General features: G+C 39.3%; 1 protein-coding gene across 1 annotated transcript in view; it reads left to right on the plus strand.

Annotated features, from left to right (window-relative positions):
* Positions 1-20,489, plus strand: part of LOC116989141 — a 65,414-nt gene that overhangs the window by 20,847 nt on the left and 24,078 nt on the right. The window contains exons 9-18 of the mRNA XM_033046368.1: positions 1,103-1,218; positions 2,225-2,268; positions 3,758-3,858; positions 5,113-5,284; positions 6,217-6,321; positions 8,456-8,623; positions 13,851-13,944; positions 17,599-17,749; positions 18,116-18,320; positions 20,027-20,205. Coding sequence (XP_032902259.1) covers positions 1,103-1,218; positions 2,225-2,268; positions 3,758-3,858; positions 5,113-5,284; positions 6,217-6,321; positions 8,456-8,623; positions 13,851-13,944; positions 17,599-17,749; positions 18,116-18,320; positions 20,027-20,205 — 1,335 coding nt within the window. The remainder of the gene's footprint in view (positions 1-1,102; positions 1,219-2,224; positions 2,269-3,757; positions 3,859-5,112; positions 5,285-6,216; positions 6,322-8,455; positions 8,624-13,850; positions 13,945-17,598; positions 17,750-18,115; positions 18,321-20,026; positions 20,206-20,489) is intronic.

A 20,489-nucleotide genomic window follows, 5' to 3' on the forward strand; every position in this document is an offset into this window, starting at 1 on the left:
GTTCGGGTGGCTGCGAGCGGCCGCCGGACCTCAGCGCCTTCTGCTGGCCCGCTCACCTCTGGCAGTGCTCTCCGTCTGAACAGTGAGGAGACCAGCTCAAGAGCAAAGATCAGAGAGCGGAGCGGGTCAGTGGGCGATGGATAACAGGACAGCGGGCAGTGGACACTCCTGTGTCAGCGCAAACAAGGGACCAATTGAGGTTACTCGCACTGACACATGGAGTAAGCTCCACCGCCCGCTGTCCTGTTATCCATTGCCCGCTGACCCTCTCTTGAGCTGGTTGCTCTGGCATGATCCCCGACCCTCTCCTTCTCAATGCTCCTGCCCTCCCTCAACTTTACCACCGGCCAGACTCCCCAGCGGCGCTGTCCTTTTACAGCCACTTGCGCTGCGCATGCGCAGTACACAGTCCACGCTGCAAAGGCAGAATTTCAGCTGTCTTCAGCTCTGCTTGAAATTGACGGCTTTAAGCAGCGTCCATGGCACGTAGGCTGCACACACTTTCCCGTATTACATGTACTGCGCATGAAAGGCGCGGAGAATTATGCCTACCTAAGAGATCGATCTCTTAGGCAGACATATTTCTCCCGTGCCTTTACTATTTATATTTAATAATTATCATTTTATAATTTTAGTCAGGGTCGGCAAGTGCCTACCTTGCCTACCCTGACGGCACGTGCCTGGAACCCTCACTATGTATGCACAACCTTGCAATATATGTGTACCAACGAAACACACCTGATTGTCAGGCACTTCAAAATAAGGTGAGTTAGAAGGTTTGGCACAAGGAACTACAGACACTATGATGTTGAACAAAACATAAAGTGCTGGAGTAATTTACTGGGTCAGGCAGCATCTGTGGAGGGAGTGGATAGGTGACGTTTCAGGTTGGGACCCTTTGAAGGGTGCCAACCCTTCAGCACTTTGCATTTTGTAGATTGTTTGGCCTGTTGTTTGACTTTAAAGTTGTCATAAGAGAAGTGTTAAGCAGCCACATTATCAGCCAATGCTCACAACAAAAAATGTGCAATAAAGAAGGGCCCTTAGTCTTCAAACTGGTCATTATGCATTTAATTAATACTTATCAAATAATTTTCCTCAGGTATTCTATTCTCATGCCAGCCACCTATACACAGTAGATATTCAAAGATCTTGGATCCATTTGCAACAAGGTGGCCTACCAGCTGATATTCCAGGATTAAACCAATTTAAAATGAAGTAAGGAGTTTCTGTATTTGTTTGGATATTGCAAGCTAGAATTGTTTTATTTTGGAGATTTCTTGGCTTTAGAACAGCCCTGAATCACAGTATCACATTTGTTGGCTTCCATTGAAATTGGCAATGATACACACTTGCCTCATCTATTTAGTCTCAGCAGATGAACCTCAGTCTCCACTTTGTGTAAAACAACATTGCAACTAATAAGTACCAAAATATTTTATAAGCCCTGTTAAAAATGCTTGGTTTCATTCAGAGTAAAGGAGCAAAAATGTGAGATCGAAATATGATGCACATTATTATAATTCTGAATGTGCTTTTAATTCCCAGTAACCCAGGGGGGATTATCTTTGCCTCTGAGATGTGTTCCTTTTCATGAACGGTGGCTTCCCTTTACCATAGTTGAAAGAGCCCTTAGCTGCATCTGATCTAATTCCTGCAACTCTACTCTCCTTCCTCTTTCCCCAGCCAAAACAAGGATAGAGTTCTCCTGGTCCTCACCTTCCCCACATCAGCCTCTGCAGTCAATGGATCGTCCTTTGCAATTTTTGCTACTTTCATTGAGATTCACCACTAGACTTCATTTCTCATCCCCTCTCCATTTGGGATTCCAAGATATCAATCAAGAGTCAAGATGTATAATTGTTTCTTGTATTGGCAATGAAACAATAAAATTCATGGCAGAAACTATATAGAGCTGACAGTGTAACGTCTTTACATTAATTTGATCTTGCACAGTTAATATCCTTTGTGAAAGTGTACCACACCATAAGGATCCCATTTCAGATATTTGGCTAACTTTGCCACTTGGTTTTAAGGTTCACTTATAATTTTCACTGGTTGAATTGTGCCCTTGTGCTTCTTTGTTTTTGAATATGATGAGATTTTGTAACATCAACAGGGTTAATAATCTATGTAATTCCTATGATTTTTTTTTTATTTAAAAGAGAAATATCCTCTTTAATGCTAAATGTTAATTAAAATTATTTAAACATTTAACCTACAGGAATCTGTATGGACCAAACCCAAAGAACAAAAGAGCTTTGACAGGTATAGTCACTGATTTTTGAAGCAATATGGAATTGCTAAGAAAATTCTTATTTAGAAATAGTTGTTAATCTATATTGGCAATTGTCTTTTGTAGAGCTACTTTCTAAAAGCTGATGTCTCCCTCATACAATATAACTTTTAAAGACTTAACAAAACAATCCTAGCATTCATAGTGCCAAGGGCTTAGATAAGGTGAAATGTGTCAAATGTGTTCAGGAAAATTTCCTCAGGCAATATGTAGAGCGCCTTACAGGGGAGAGGGTAAAGCATGATCTACTCTGAAGAAATTGGGAAGGACAAGTGAATGAAGTGTCAGTGGGCGAGCCTTTTGGGACCAGAGACCACAATTCTATTAGTTTTTAAATAGTTATGGATAAGGACAGGGCAGGCCCACAACTTAAAATTAAGAATTGGAATAAGGCCAACATTGACAATATTAGACAAGAACTTGGTAAACTATACTTTAGACTTCAGAAATACAGTGTGGAAACAGGCCCTTCGGCCCACCGAGTCTGCGCCAACCATACACTAGCAGTATCTTACACACTAGGGACAATTTATAGTTTACAGAAGCCAATTCACCTAAAAACCTGTACGTTTTTGGGGTGTGGGAGGAAACCGGAGCACCAAGAGAAAACACACGTGGTCACAGGGAGAACGTACAAACTCCGTACAGACAGCACCCGCAGTCAGAATCAAACCCCGGTCTCTGGTGCTGAAAGGCAGCACCTCTACCGCTGCTCAACTATGCGGCCCATATGGACAAATAAATATTTGTAAAAACAATATCTCTGCCCAGAACAGATTAGTTCTCTCTTGAAGACAAAGTTAGCACCCATAGCACCAGCTGACAATGCATTTCTGAGGCTCACTACTCTCTCCAAACAAAAAATTAGGGTTATGTTTAATCTATCCCTGATAAGAATAGGAAGGTAGGAATGGTATAAGAAATCTAATTGAGTAATTTTAAGACTGATTTACCAAATATAAATATAGTCTAAATATTTATCTAAATCTAAATCTAAATATATGGGGATCCATGGGAAACTAAGAATAAATTTTAAAAATAGAATTGAGATGGTAGATCGGACATGAATAAATGCGAGGCCCAAAAAGCAACATAGGTTACACCTGTTCCTAGTTCATGTATTCTTACTCTTTTAGGATTTGATCTTCTGCTTGTGGTATGCACCAATCTGTTAAACATCCTTCAACTAACAGAAATTAGCCATAGATTGCAGAACTCATGACCATGAGTCTGCATCCTATCATTCTAACAGATGTCTTAGGTTACACAATTAATGTTATAATTTTAATTATTATGAATGTTACAATGTTTTGTGAGTAGCACTGTTCCTTTGCATTGACTTTACATTGAAATTCATAAAAACATTTTAGTGGTATTAGCCACTGTTTTTATTGAAATTACCTCATACTGTATTTGAAAGGGTGTGGAATCTCATGTTCTGTTATTCTTATTTTGATGCAGGTTTCAGTGACACAGATACTAAAGGCATATCGGGTGAGATCCGACCTATTGGAATAAAGAACATTTCCGTGAAACTAAATTTGCTGAAATCTAAATTAGAGGTAAGTAGATTTGTTTGGATAATATTAGAATATTATTGATGTTCTGGTGATGGATCAGAGAAAGAAAATGTACATTTGTGATTTGCCATATAATCATATTGTTATGTAATCAGGAGAGATGTTTTCCCATGGTGAAAATATCAAAGACTAGAGAGCATATCTTTAAGGTGAGAGTGGCAAAGTTTAAAGGAGATGTGAGAGGTAAGTTTTTTACACAGAAGTTGGTGGGTGTCTTGAATGCACAGCCAGGGGTGGTGTTGGACGCAGATACAATAGTGGCGTTTAATAGGATTTTGGATTGGCATGTGGATATGCAGGGAATTGAAGAATAGAGACAAGAGTAGTTTATCTTGGCATCATGTTCTGCGTAGACATTGTGGGCCGAAGGGCCTGTTCCTGTGCTGTACTGTTCTATGTTTTCTGAGTGAGTCTGCTCTCTTAGAATCTTAGGAACTCAGCAATAAATTGGTCTATATTCATAAAGTATTAATTAACTAGCAATTAAAAAAAAATAAAAGTCTGCAGATGCTAGAAATTTAAAATAAAAACTGGAAAAAGCAGACAGCATTTCTGAAAAGAGAAGCAGAGTTAACAGACCCTTTATCAAAACAATTGAGGCTTCAACCTGAAATATTAATACTGTTTTTCTTTCTACATATGCTACCTAAACTGTTGAGTATTTTCAGTATTTGTTGTTTTTATATTAGCATTGATTAACCAGTTATTCATGTCTCCACTACAATATTCTCCTCTTTTCAAAACTGAAAAATAAAATGTATTCCTGTATTTATGGAATTAGTGTGAGAATCATAATGCAAGTGGAGAATTAATTGCCAATTGAGTAACATATGAATTCTTCAATTGTCCTGTTCTGCAAATCATCCTAAATTTAGAGCTAATTTTGCAGGTTTGTATTACCAGTCTGAAGTTTTATCCACTGGCCATTTGTGTTGTCAGCTCAGGACACACCAGCTACAATTTCTCACTTATTAATTTTAAATAATTGCATTGACACGGTTTTTAAACTGCAAACTTGTTTGAGAAGGTTACACTTAGGGACATACAAAATGTATTTAGTAATTGGCTACCTGACTCTTCAAGCCTCACCATTAAACATCAAGGCTGATGGATTCAAATGTATTTTCACATTCTTGCATATTGAGCAGTCATGCAATGTTTCTTTATTAAAGTTAAATATTCTAGTGTGAAAAATACCGTAGACTCTTTCTGATTCAATGTTTGCATTTTTCTCAGGAATGGTTAATGGAGTTCAATCCACTTGCTATAAAGTTATCTGTTTCTGTGTTTCATGGAAACTTAAAATTACGCTCAAAGCCATCTCTTTCTCTGCCAACCCTTCTGAAATGGACTGAAGAAAGTACATCCAATGAACCAGCAGTGATTGAAGTAACTCTTAAGTTTAATGGTATGGGCTAAATATGTTTCCATGGATCACTTTTGTTCGAATCATTCTTCGGAAGTTGTCATCACTGGCGGAACCAACATTTCTTGCACATCCTCAATGCTCTTGAGAAATTGAAAGCACCTCTTCTGAAAACTGTGCAGTCTATGTGGTGAAGTCTTTATTAGCGTATTTATTCAAATTTCCTAACTAACACTGTTAGCTCGGGAATGGCACTATTTTGAGCAATTGACAATGGCAGAGTGGTGATATTTGCCACTCTAACTTTGCCAACCAATTTTAATGCAGCTATTTTAAGGATTCAGCAAATGGAAAATGCTTAAATACCCTAAATTTCTATCCAAATGATCCTTGATAGCATTATATTAATTCTTCGATGAAATCCATATGTAACAGGATCTCTAGAATGCATCTTGCACCAGAGCTCTACACAGTGACTCCATTACAAACTCTTATTTGTGAATGCTTGGGAACATTTCTGACAAGTAGAATAGGAACAGAAGTAGGTGAATGAACCTTTTGTTCTTTTTAAATAAGATTAAGACTGTGTCTTGATTTCATCCACCACCATGAATCTATGACCATAAATACCATTACTTAACAAAATCTTCGGAGGTCTGTATTCACATTTGTATATGACCGCCAATCTTTATATCTATTTGGGAGAGAAAAATTCCTGATTTCCATTACCTTCTGTGTGAGGTAGTACTTTTGGCCATTATCCTGAATGGATTAACTCTAATTATAAGGTAGACAAACAGGTCTGGCTGTCTGTTACTTTAAGGTGCTGTTTTATGCATGATAAATCCACTCTACCATTCAAAGCTACTTATTTAAGTCATAATTGAAATGGCCAATTTTACAGCTGATTAATACTGCAATCATTTTTCTGTTAACTAAAATATTAAATCATTTTGTTGTATTTTCTCTTTCAGATATATTTGAGTTTGAATCACTTGATTTAAGTGAGTTCAAAGTCACGAATTCAGCTGGCCAACCATATGTTGTTATCAAAGCGGTGTATTGTCCCACTATGAAAGGTCTGTTTAAAGGATCTGATTTTTTTAAAAAAGAAATACAATATTCTGATTCACCAAAGTAGTTTCAAGAAAATCGGCATTATACTTTAGATATAAAAAATCTTGGACACCATATGTAAAAGGAGAAGATAATTATGCTTTGTTCTAATTTGGACACTTTCAAACATTTTAAAATTTAATAATACGTGGTACACTACAAAATGTAAAGTTTCTGTTCCTTGACTCAGCTTGAGCAATATCATAGAACATAGAAACGACATAACACTCACAATGCCCATGCTGAACATGATGCCAAGTCAAACTAATCTCATCTACCTGGTGATCCATTCCCTCCATGTGCCTATCTAAAAGCTTCTTAAATGCCACTATCTGCCTTCATCACCACCCCTGGCAGCATGTTTCAGGAACCGAACACTCTCTGTGGAAAAAAAAAATGCCCTGCATATCTCCTTTAAATTTTCCCCATCTCACCTTAAAGTTATGTCCTCTAATCTTTGACATTCCCAATCTGGGGGAAAAGGTACTGACTGTCTGTCCCAACTATGCCTCTCATAATTTTATATTCTTCTATCAAGTCTACCCTCAGCCTATGATACTCCAGGGAAAAAAATCCAAGTTTGTCCCACCTTTCTTTATACCCTCAAATTGAGGCATTATAATAATTTGTGATCTATTGATATTTTGATTTAAGTTTTGTGCTGTCTATTTTCTAATTGCTGTTCATAATTGCTAATATGAATAAACCACATTTTGAATGAGTATATTTATTTTCTTGCTCTCTTTCATTGCCTATATTGACTTTCTAAATATGTGATTTATATATTTAATCTTAAATCTCATGTTTAACAGTAACTCTGGATTATGTGTAGACAGCATACTCCCAAATAATTTCTTACAACAATCATTTATCAACTTTGTCAAATATATTACAGGAAATGTGGCAGCTGCAAGCTATGCTTGTAGACAAGGCGTTTAATGTATGATATTAATATTCCGACTAATGTAATGGATCAGTAGGCTACTCTTCCAACAGTACTCTGGAATTTCTCTCCTTTTAAATATTATCACAGCCCCTTCTCACACTTAGAAACATTCTCACAACTTTACTTTGCCATTTACCAAGTTCTTCCACCATGCACATACTTTCTGGTGCAGGAACAAGGGTTCTGTGAATAGGCAGCTTGTTGTCCTGCCTAACAGACTTATTATTATAACAGACTCTTTAATGCTGTCAAGCATTCACTTACTTGGTATCAAGGACAAGGAAGTCTATTAAGACTTGACTCCCAGGACAAAAACATAGGGCATAATCCCCCCATGCCCTCCTCTGCTCCCGCTTGACCATTTAGTATCTTAACTGACCTACTTCCCATCCACTTTACCATCTGATCCATAAATCCCTTGGTTTTCTTTGGGTCTAAAAATTAATAATTTCACATGCACGTTCTCATTCAAATGTTAAGCTGAATTTTAATGTCCTTTCCTTGTCTGTTATTCTGCATGGGATGTGATTCTAATTATATTGTTTTGAGTAATCATTTCTTTCAAATGTCTGTTTTACATTTACTTTTCATTTTAAATAATATCTACATCTTGAGCTACTTGTGATATGACATTTTTATGTTTAGCTTTGTTTGATTCTCTGCACAATCTCTAATGAATGCATATCCACTGTGGCAAACTAAACTGAACATAATATTCCAAATATAGTTCAATTGCTGCATTCTAAAGCTTGCAACGAAACATTCATAGGCGGCACGTATTGATCTTCAATGTGAGTTTTGCAACAGTACTTACACATCAAAAGTATGTGCTTGGCTGTAAAGTACTTTGGAATGTTCTGATGTCACAAAAGATTCTTGAAATCATTGTTTTAATTTTGTTTTTATTTAGGGACATTTTAAATTGATTGTTGAATTAAAGGCTGATCCTGGAAATTATAAAGACTGATCAATGAATCAGTGCATTAGCCAGAGCTACAACATTTATTGAATATTAATGAAATCCTTTAAAAATCTCACATTTGATGTGAAAATGAGATAGAAGTCTGATTAGATTTTAATTTTGCAAATTATCTTTTGTGCACTATCTTGTTCATTTGTGAAATTACTCAAAATATAATTTTGCCTTATAGATTTTGGACCAATACCCATTGGCTGGGTTAAGGTAGACCTATTCCATCAGGAAACCACACCATCCGGGCTAGTATGGGCACCTCAACCACAGTCCCTGGGCATTATACTGTATCCGGGAAATGTCCCTGACAATATTATTGATGGAGCTCCACCTTATTGCAATTCAGGTAATTCAAAAATACATAAATCAGACTAAATATTTAATGATCCAGAAAATATTTAATATCCAAACAAAACTGGTCCTTCTTAATATCGCAATATGATTTTTATCTGTGGAAAAGCAAAATCCTATTAATTGCAAACACTGTCTATGTTACTGTCAAACTGCATAAGAATCTACAATGATAACTAAATGATTCATGCAGAGTAATGATGTGGTCTGGTAGGAGACCAACAGAAGGGCTACAAAGTTAGATAGTTAGTGGTGTTGATCTGTGTTTTTCCTGAGTCTTGTTTGTAAGTTATAACTTGTGAACTACAGGAGTCTTTATTCATCAGGAGAAGCAGACATTTTGTTGGAGAACCTGTTGGTAGAATCTCCCAAACTCAAAGTACATTGATTTTTTATATTCTTAAGACAGCAATAACAGTGGGTTGGCACAAGTAACTACAGATGCTGGTTTACAAAAAAAGACACACAGTACAGGAGTAACTCAGCAGATCAGGCAGTATCTCTGGGGAACACGAATAGGTAACGTCTCAGGTTGGGACCTTTCCTCAGACTGACTGTGGTGGGGGGGAAACAAATCTGGAAGAGAGGAGGGGCACAACCAACAATTTCAATAGCTACAATGATTTTGTTTACATTTATATTTTGAACCTAACAGAAGGTTCAATTGAATTACAAATTTACAATGTAGCTGACAAGATACTTCTGAATGTTCAAACACCTTTGCTGGGACAGTAATTCACAGGAGTGTTTTAAAGGCTTCTGAGAATAGGGACCCAGACACTTAAAATTAGTGTTGTAAGTGCTGGCTCTAGTGAGTACCCAAATATCCCAATTAATGATACACAGATAAATATGTCTATGACCTGTCTATTTATATGTCTATAAATATGTGCCTATGTCTATGAACATGTTTGAAATGACAAAACAGTTTCCTTCGTCTCGATCACAATGGTGTGAAATAACTTAAATAGAAGATTTTCTGGTTTGATGTAAACCAATTATCATACCTCATTATCCTCCATTCGGTAGACAGCACAATTTGTTTATAAACCTGTCCTTTTAATTTCAAACCGATTACTGCTTGCAATGTTCATTGGGACAGGTTTTCTGAAGACTGTTCCTGTTTCAATTAATGCCTGCTACAGTATATCCACATACTTGCATATCTACTGAATAAACTCTGACAAGCTCAATCTGCGACAAACCACTAAAAGGATGGAAGTGGGTTCTATCTGGAGATTGCAAGGAGTAATTACAAAATACATGTCTGAAAGGGGCTGCAAACAGTTGAGAATTTATTTTTTAATTGAAAGACATTACGGACCATCTCCTATTCCAGCCAGCATAACTTTTGAGGGGAGGGCTTTCAGATCGCAACCCCACATTGCCAAAGGCCTCCTATCAGATCCATCTACATGACCCTAAAAACTTTCTATACCAAATACAACCTCAGCATGACTACCTGGCTTATGCTGCCTTGGATTTTGAAGTAGATTAGAACTTGTCCATGTTGTAGAAATAAGGTACTACAGATGCTGGTTTACAAAAAAAGTTAAAGGGCTGGAGTAATTTAGCAGGTCAGGCAGCATCTGTGGAGAACATAAATAAGTGATGTTTTGGGTCAGATCTCTTCTCTGACTGATTGTGTGTGGGGAAGGGGGAAGGAAAGCTGGAAGAATGGAGGGAGGACAAAGCCTGGCAGAGAAGGAGGGGGGTGTTTGAAGTTACCTAAAATTGGAGAATTCAATATTCATACCATTAGGTTGTAAGCTACCCAAGTAGAATATTCAGTCTGAAGAAGGGTCTCAACCTGAAACGTCGCCTATTCCTTCTCCCCATAGATGCTGCCTCACCCGCTGAATTTCTCCAGCATTTTTGTCTACCTTTGATTTTTCCAGCATCTGCAGTTTTTTCTTAAACAAGTGGAATATCAGGTACTTTTCCTCCTGTTTGCATTAGTGCCTCACTCTGGCAATGGGGGGAGCCCAGGACAGAAAGGTCAGAATGGGAATGGGAAGAATGGTTAGCAACCGAGAGATCCAATAGGTCTTGGAGGACTGAGCACAAATGTTTGGTGAGGTGCACAAGAATCTCTGTCTCACCTGGAAGGACTGCCATGGTCCCTGGATGGAGGGAAGGGAGGAGGTATAAGGTCTGGTGTTACATCTCTTCTGGTGGAACTCAGTGGTGATCAAACTGCCTTAAAACAGGTGTTACAATATTGTGAATGTTTGTAAAATGTTGTAGCTAAGAATGTTTTTATTGGTAAGGGCATCACCGCAGGTCATTTAAAAAAAAGTTCAGGGTTTTTTTTTCAAAAACTCTCAATTCATATTTTAATCCCAGTAGATAAATCTTTCACACTCCCCTGGCTCAAAACCCTTATCCATCTTAAAAATCGCTGTCATTTTGAGCATCAGTTTTGTCCAGCAAGCCTTCAGGGCAAGAACACTAATACAGGAATCATATAGCCCAGTTAAAGGAGATTAATGAAATTGCAATTGATGACATTGAGATAAATGTCTAGTCTAGGATGAACCCTGATGCTCACATCAGGCGTTTTGTCAGTAGAAACAGGGTAATTATGTCTCTGGTGGTTCCCTTTAAGAACTGATGTTTGTCCCAGAGATTCCTAGCCATGCAGATTTCCTTTGAGATTTCCTGGGAAAATTGAAATCCTGAATTAATCTCATACAGGAAGCACCTACTACATTGTATCCTTGGAATTTAAGGACTACTTCCTGGAGTCAGTGCAGTAAATAAACACAGGAAATTGAGCCGCTAAGCATCAGTGCGAAGGCAAATGAGTGTCCAATGAGGAATCCTAACAGCACTATTTTGAAACTGGTGACAATGATTTTCATTATTTCTTTTGAACTTTTCAGGACATTTACGAACATCTAAGCTGTAGGTCTATATGATTGTTGTTTGAATGTTTTAACAATTGAAACATTGTGTAAATGTATTTCTAGCCCTGTATTTTTAGTGAGATACATTGACCTAAATGGAGTCCAAATGGGTTCCAACCATGCGACTGAAACACAATTTGTTCACTTTTAAATTCTAATCACTCTGTGATAAAGACAAACATTCCATTAATCTTTCTGATAGTATCTGATTGCATATGAATTTTATTTCAGTGATTTTCCTATTGACTCATAGATTGATGCGGCACAGAAACAGGCCCAACTTATCCATGCTGAACAAGATGCCCTAACCAATCTAGTCCCTTTTGCCACATCCCACTAAACCATTCCCATCCTTTGCAGTTCCACAGAAAATAATCTGAATTATCTTTCTCTGAGCCAAAGTTCATGAATTCACATTTCCAATTTTGAGCTCCATTTGCTAAAGATAATGCCCTCTCATTTAGACTTGCTGTATCTCTTTGTTGCTGCCTTCTACATAAATAAGTATCGCTGTAGAATAGAACTAGACTAAGTGGGACCCGTTGGGTCCCTGTCACACAGGAGGCTTGGTCCCCCAACACAATATTCCACCATTCGCCCATAGCCCCGAACTGCACAGGCGCAGCTCATTTCCCCTCATCCCTAGCACTCACTTCACCCTCCCTCTTCTTTCCCCTCTCCTCCTCCTCTCTCCCAATCCCTCCCCCACCTCTCTCTCCCTCTCCTTTCCCCTACCCTCAGTCACTCCCTCCCACCCTCCATAACTTATCTCCCCTCCCTACCCTCCTCCTATCCCTCTATCCTCCACCTCCCCCACTCCTCATCTCCCACTATCCCTCCTCACCTCCCCCACTGCCCTCCTCTCCCTCTATTCCCCACTCCCTACCTCCCACACCCCCCCCCCCTTCGCTACTCCCCCCCCTCCTCTCCCTCTAGCCTCTCTCTTACCCCACTCTCCATCCCCCAGGATCTTGAGGTTGCCACTCCTCTCCCTTCTTGCGTGCCCCGGAGAAGAATCAGCCACCGGCGCCCTTAGAGCCAGGCCTCAGATCCTCGGCTCGGCCCGGAAGCACCAGCTGCTACGGCCGCACTGGCGTGTGGGCGGGGGTGGGGTGGGGCTGGGGGGGTGGAGATCTCGGAGAAAAGACGGAGGATGAGCCATGGGGGAGAGGGGGGTATCACGGGGAAGGAGGCAGGAGCCAGCGAGGGGGACCAGAGAGGAAGGGGCTGGAGGTGCGGGACGTTGTGATGGCGGTGCGTTTGGGACTCACAGCGGGCGCTGGACGCTCTCCTCCGCCGGGATCAGACTCTCCGCTTTCTGTTTGGCGACATCTCCGACTCTGCGCCGGGCCACTTCCAGTCCCTCCGAAAATTGTGTCCGGTTGGAGACCTCTGCTGGCCACCTACAGCGTCCCTCAGCTCCAGTAATGACGCGATGGCGCAGTAAGGGGCGGACCGTCCCGTGGAGTGACAGGAGAAGAGACCAATCCGCCCGGCGCTGACTGGCAGGAGAGGAGATCGACCTGCGCACGCACGGTTTTAACGATTTTTAAACCTTGCTAACTGTTACAATATGCCACCGATCGGAACAAAACTTCTTGCACTCGCACCACAGGAGAACGGTGAGTAAGCTGACGAAAAATTGTAATGCTATCGCGTACCGTTTTTGCGCAAACAGAAAAACCGCGCAAACTGGAAGAGCACAAGATCAGAGTTTTAGTTATGTATAGATAGATATATTCTGCATTCTTTCATTCAACTTGTTAACCTGTAGTATGCAAAGCTGAGGGCCCAAGTATAGATCCAAAGTAGTCAGAAAAAGATCCCTTTATCTCCATTCTTTGTTTCCTGCCTGTCAATCAATGATCAACCCTTATCATTTACTCACATTTTCAATGTTTGTGGTTTAAATGTGAAGTGGGTGAAATGAAGAAAAATACAAGGGCAGCGTAGTGGTGCATTGTTAGAATTACTACCTCACAGCGCTAGAGAGACCCGGCTTCAATCTTGACTTTGGGTGCTGTCTATGTACAGTGTGCACATTCGCCCTGTGACCGTGAGGGATTCCTCTGGATGCTCTGGTTTTCCACATCCCAAAGGTGGCAGGTTTGTGCTTTAATTGGTCTCTGTGAATTGCCCCTGGTGTGTAGGGAGTGGATATGAAAGTGGATTAATATAGAACTAGTATGAATAGGTGATTGGTTGTCAGCATGGACTTTGTGGGCCGAAGGGCCTGTTTCCATGCTGTTATTTTTAATCAATTCAATTCAATCAATTTGACTAGATCTGAGTGTGTGTCTGATATTTCTACAGAACATGTCCAGCAAGGGTCAGAGATCACACTAATTGCTTATGATCCATTCCTCGAAAAGCAGAAGCATCAAGACCAGGAAACAGAGGAGAAAAAGTAAATTGCTTATATTTTCTATTGTTTATTTGAAATGCCACCTACATTAGCCATGTCTCAGGGTTGTGGAACAGAGTGGGACCAGTATTACCAAGATTCAAGACAACTTTAGGGACTCATCGTTGACTATAGTTGTGGAGCAGTAGTATAGCTTAATTTTGAAATATTCTTTCAGTGTACTGTTTTAACTCAACTCAAAAATAACCTACAGCTCCAGCTAATACTGATACATAACCTGCGATTGTGACATGTGCCGAGGTAATGTTTAATGGTTTCTCCTATAATTCTTCTCTTTATGCATGGAAGAACCAAGCCACTTCCACACAGCAGCATGCCTAAAGTGATGAATGAAGTGCAGATTGTACAAGTGATTAAGCTATACATTAACTGTTTCAGATCAGGAGGCAGTTGTGGGACAAATGGCAAAAATTGCAAGCTGACAAAAGCGATACTTTCCTCTCAGGCACGTCCACATTAGTGCTGCTGGGGAAATTGGCGAATTTGTTGAATCTACATACATAGCACACTGCTAGCCTCATAATTAGCAAGCACACTGTAATTCAGACCCCGACTTTAAAAGGTACTGGTGTGCAGAGCTGAGAGCCTCCTGGTCATTCCACCAGCTAGTAATGGGTTAGGTAGGCATGATGATATATTTGAATGCAAGGGCACAGCCTAAAATGTTAACCTCACTCGCCACAGACATTAGCCGACATACTGAGTATTTCCAACATATTCTGTTTTTATTTCAAGGTGATATAGTATGGCAGCTCTTTAAATTGAGCTGCTGATTAATAATAACATGTCAGTGTAAAGGGAAGCTGTCTGGGGAATTTACAGTCTGGCGAACATCTTGGGATTTATTTCAGAATGTTACCCATAACAAATCACTTCCTCTGAATGAAGACTTGCAGGAATTTAAAAATATATTTCATATACATGTTAATCCAACAGGAATTATAAAATTCCCAATCCTGACTTTAATTAGTGAGATAGTTTCCCACCAGAAGACAGCATCTGTCATTACTTCTGCTGTTCCTGTCATTTTATTGTTCCCTCGCTCGATAGCATGACAGCAAATGTTCACCAGCTAAATGTACAAAATATGACTATAAATTCATACCTGTTTATCAACATGGCTGACTGCCTAACTTAAAAGATCACGTCAATTAAGGCGCTCACTTGAAATCACATTTCATATTGCTAGTGCAATAACGGTGCTGTCAATTAGACATCAGAGACCAGTGGCTCATTAACACTGCAGGTACAATAATTCTGAAGCATTTCCTCACCTGGGGTGATATTGTGGTGAACAGGCAGAGTTGAGCCTAGATATGAAATCTTCCTGACAGGATATATTTTTAACTGGTTCTAATATACATAATCCCCTTGGATAGATGTATATACTTTCTCTAGTTTGAAAAATCCAAGAAATGGCCACTGAGAAAATTAGTATATCGCATTCATGTATGAATTCAAAGATTTGTGCTGTTATGTAAATGCTGCAGGAGGAGTGAGAGTGTTTTTAATGTTACAATTGCGATTGCTTCTTATTACAGTCTTGAATTACTTCAGACAACCTAATTTAATAACATGGTAACTTTAGTTATGAATATCATTTCCATTACAATCTGAATAAAATATAAGTGCATTTCTCCCATTATCGTTCCCCTTCCTCCCATTCCCTCCCCCCCCCCCCCCCGCCCACCCCACTGCTTCCCCTCTCTCTGTGCAGTTATTAATCTACAGATGTTGCTTGACTCACTGAGTTATGCCAGCAGTTTGTTTTGCTCAAAATCTGCAGTTCCTTGTGTCTGCAGAACTGTGTTTATGTTGCTTTATCCAATTAATGGATCTGCTTCAGTCATCCATTCAATAGAGAGAAGAACTGAAATTGGAAAACAGTCATTCCACTGGGACCTTACGATAAATTCATTGTTTGTGTTTCTGAAGAAAGAGAGATCGACCGCCTTTTGAATATGGTACTCCTGGGTTGGTGGGGGTCAAGGAATTCAGTTTTAAATCAATGGATTGTTTTTCAATGTTAACACCCCAATGTTGCCTATAATCCTCCACCCCCTACAAACTGTATTTATTGAACATATTAATTAATTGTTGCGCCCATATATGTGGCATCTCTCAGTACTTTGCCAAAGTGAACCATAAGGGTAGGGCTACAGCCAGTGCTGATTCTGTCACACAAAAAGCAGAGTGCTGGAGGAACTCAACAGTTCAGGCAGCATCTGTGGTGGAAAATGGACAAACAATGTTGTGGTTTATTCTTCAGAATGATGGTTGTTATAAGATCCACTAGCTATAATAAACATCTATTAATCGAGTCACTCGATTGCAATGGGGACCAGAGAGTCTGCCTTAATTGTTTCCCTTCCTCATCCCATGGCTACTGAGGTCAAAGGAGCATTCTGCTGTCACCTTTCCTGACTTAGATCAGATGATGATGTGAATAAAAATGTCTGTAATAACTTTACAATAAAAAAGAGTCACATAGTTAAAAGCTTAAACTAAACTATATAATATACTTTCCAGAATCTACTAATGCCATTTTTGGTGCAGCAGAAAATGTTTGTAACAAAGGTGACCTCTTACCATCATTAAGTCAGATATGTTCCAACATTTCACAAAGAGAATTGTAATAATCAAAATGTAAGTCCCTCAGGATTTATAAAAGACTGCTGGCTTGGACTGTCTTTATCTTCTGCAATGGTCTTCCATAAGTGATCATAAGCTTTAACTTAAAACAACGCAGCTTAATTTTCACCCGTCAAAATAATACAAAAATCATGCGTCTCTTATCAGAATGTAGAGTTGATAGAGAATGACATTTTTTATACACCTCTCTACTTATCCCCATGTTTCACCTGATGATTCAAATGTGAAGCCTCCAGATTAGGAAGGAGCATGGAGACACAAGCAACTGCTGATGCTCGAATCTTGAGCAAAGCACAAAGTTCTGGAAGAAATGAGCAAGTCAGGCAGCATCTGTGGAGGAAATGGATAGGCAACATTAGAGCATGGAACTCAAAACGAGTAATTGTTTGTCCATTCACTCCACAAATTCTGCCTGACCCACTGAGCTCCAACAGCACTTTGTGCTTTGATTAGGGAGCAAGCTGGTTGATTCCGCTGATGTTAATTGGTGATTATAGAGGTGTATTAGTAGCCTCAGGCCCCTGAAGTAGAGAGGAATGGAAAAGTGATAGAGCATTGCAATTACTTGTTGTTGAGTGGGAATAGGATAGGCCTCAGTACTGTGGAAGGAGTATTGCTCAATACAAGTAAGTGAACAGGAAGATGAGATTTCATGATAAAACTTATGTTCTGTAATGATTTTATTATGTATATTTTTTACCAGTCTGTATGGAGATAGCTACAGCCTAGAACATCTAATTCTTTACAACAAAACATTCAGAGACGGGGCTAAATAATAAAAATAAACTTGCATTTTTATAATGTCGTTCATGGCCGCAGGACTTCTCAAGATTCTTTGCAGACAGTGAAAAATGGAAAGAAATCAGATGGAGGGCTCTCTATGTTCCCTTCTTTATACCATCTTTATATCAAAATAATTGAAAGAACAGCTTAAAACTATTATTGCATTTTTATTCTTAGTGTATCTGGTTTAATTTTTACCAGATCGTTACCCTCTGATGAACACATTCGAACTGTATCATGGGTTGCTCACAATCCAACTGTCGAATTACCAGATGCTTCAATGGTAAATGAGCCCTTTGATCTGTACATTGATGCAATACGTTATATTCCAGACAATGCAACCATCACCAAGGTAAGGAATGAACAATGTGCAGTGACAATTTATGTAACAAGGGAACAGAACACTATTGCAATCGCTTTGTTTTGATTTTCATCTTTGGTGGGTAAAGAGTACATCCATTACAAAGAATTCCAATTTTTTTGACAAACGGGTTCTGATAGTTAGGTCTTATTTGCATCCGAGCAATGATCTACCACTGATGGGCATCATGTATTTTGGGTGGGGAAGGGAAATGTGGCCCTAATAGAGGGGATTAATAGAATAGGAGGTTGAACCAATTGCAAAAGTGATGGAAAGGATTATTGACACAAAAGGATAAGTAAGCTTACTTTACCGTGTAGATGTTTTATGTTTTATTTTCTTCCTGATTCATTTAAGGTGACTGGACGACTAATGCATTCAGGCCGGGATAACATTCCTGACATCTTAGCTTTCCCTGTACTCACCAGCCAAGCAAGGTGCTCAGAATTCCGTTATTGCATGACTGTAAATGTGAAAGGCAAAGAAACTCTAGATCTTGAGGCAGTTGTTTTACTTAGAGTTTACACAATCGATTCTGACACTGGCAAACTGGCTGTTATAGGTGAGTAACAGTCAATTAGTAAATCAAGGAATTAACTCTTAATAGTCTGAGTGAACCAAATATAGGAAAAGCATTAAAAACTAAAACATAATGATGGGTATCTAAATAAAGTGTACAACTTCCTATGACAATATCAACAAATGACGCATCTGGTATATATGTGAGGTAATGCATTTTGCAATATCAAAGACCAACAGGGCATATACAATAAATGGCAGGGTCCTCAGGAGTGTTAATGTGCTGAAAGACCAAGAGTTATGAATCGTTATGAAGGAAATTAGTTTAACTTGGCATGTTCGGCATGGACCATGAGGACTGAAAGACTTGTCCCTGGCTCAGGGTCATGTCATGCTATCAATGGGGCAACTTCCCAATGAATGTTAATGTAAAGAATTACTGTGTATAAGATAACTGCTTCCTTGTGTGAGAGAGAAAGGGGGGCGAGAGAGAAGCAGTATGTGGGATGAGATGCATGAAGAACCACTCCTTCTCTGCAGATTTAGGGGTTTCATACTAAGTGGTACTGTCTCAGTCATAAGATAGGCTGATCAATATTCTTGACTGAAAAGTGACTAGTACAAGAGACTTAAAGAAGAGTAAAACAATTACTCTTCACAATGTTTCGCCTGGCTGGTATGTCTAGAATATGAAGCACAATCTCAGGATATGGGGTAAACGATTCAGGACAGAGAGGACCAGATAATTCTTCAGTCAGAGAAGGGCAAACCTGTTGATTTTGCAATCGCAAAATGCTGTAGTCATTGAACATATTACATCTATGGAAATGGGAAGAAACATGGTACTGAGAATCTTTCTGCAGTTGTATAGGGCCCTAGTGAGACCACACCTGGAGTATTGTGTGCAATTACGGTCCCCTAATTTGAGGAAGGACATTCTTGCTATTGAGGGAGTGCAGTGTAGGTTTACAAGGTTAATTCTCGGGATGGCGGGACAGTCATATGCTGAGAGAATATAACGGCTGGGCTTGTATACTCTGGAGTTTAGAAGGATGAGAGGATATCTTATTGAAACATATAAGATTATTAATTGTTTGGACAAGCTAGAGGCAGGAAACATGTTCCTGATGTTGGGGGAGTCCAGAACCAGGGGTCACAGTTTAAGAATAAGAAGTAAGCTATTTAGAATGGAGACGAGGAAACACTTTTTCTCACAGAGAGTTGTGAGTCTGTGAAATTCTCTGCCTCAGTGGGCAGTGGAGGTCGGTTCTCTGGATATTTTCAAGAGAGAGCTAGATAGGGATCTTAAAGATTGCGGAGTCAGGGAATATGGGGAGAAGGCAGGAACGGGGTACTGATTAGGGATGATCAGGCATGATCACATTGAATGGCGGTGCTGGCTCGAAGGGCCGAATGGCCTACTCCTGCACCTATTGTCTATTGTTTATTGAGATAGATAATTGGCCATGAATGCATTGACGCAAAGAACAAAACTGACTGTCCCATTTTTTAAATGTTTCTATGTGGTCATGCGGAAAATACAGCATTTATAACCTTCTGAATAATGGCCTAACATTGCTCTGGCTTTTAGAGTAATAGAATAATACAGCACGGAAAGAGGTCCTTTATGTTCCCATGCCAACCAAGATAATCTATCTAAGTTAGTCCCATTTGCCCGCATTTGGTCCATATTCTTCTAAACCTTTCCTATCCAGTTTAATGCTGCTTTTTATTTGTTTGATCTTGCAGGGAACACTGTGATTTCCTTGTTTAATGAACGTGGAGAGTTAAATGTTGGAGGATTCCAAGTTAAACTGAGAGGAGGGATGCCATCAAAAGAACAGACTCTTCTCACTGCATCATCACTGAATCATCATCCTATCATACCATGCTGCAGTTTATTAATACGACTTTTACCACACACAAAGGTAATTTAACTCAATTAGGTTAGATTAGTTCAGTATTTGTATAGCTCTAGTGATGATATACTGCTTGTTTTCATATGAAGTGGTTACATGAAGAATGAATGGAACTTGTTTTATGACATGTATGGACAGTACTTTCACAACATTGAATTATGTTGAGATGCAGCTGCTATAACTGGAGGGATACACAGTTCCATTCTGCACAGCATAAGGACTGTCAAAAAGGATTATAATTAATAATTATATGATCTATGTTTGACAGAGTTGCCTGAGCAGAGAATATAAAT

The sequence above is a fragment of the Amblyraja radiata genome, chromosome 28, assembly GCF_010909765.2.
Source record: "Amblyraja radiata isolate CabotCenter1 chromosome 28, sAmbRad1.1.pri, whole genome shotgun sequence".
Classification (NCBI taxonomy): domain Eukaryota; kingdom Metazoa; phylum Chordata; class Chondrichthyes; order Rajiformes; family Rajidae; genus Amblyraja; species Amblyraja radiata.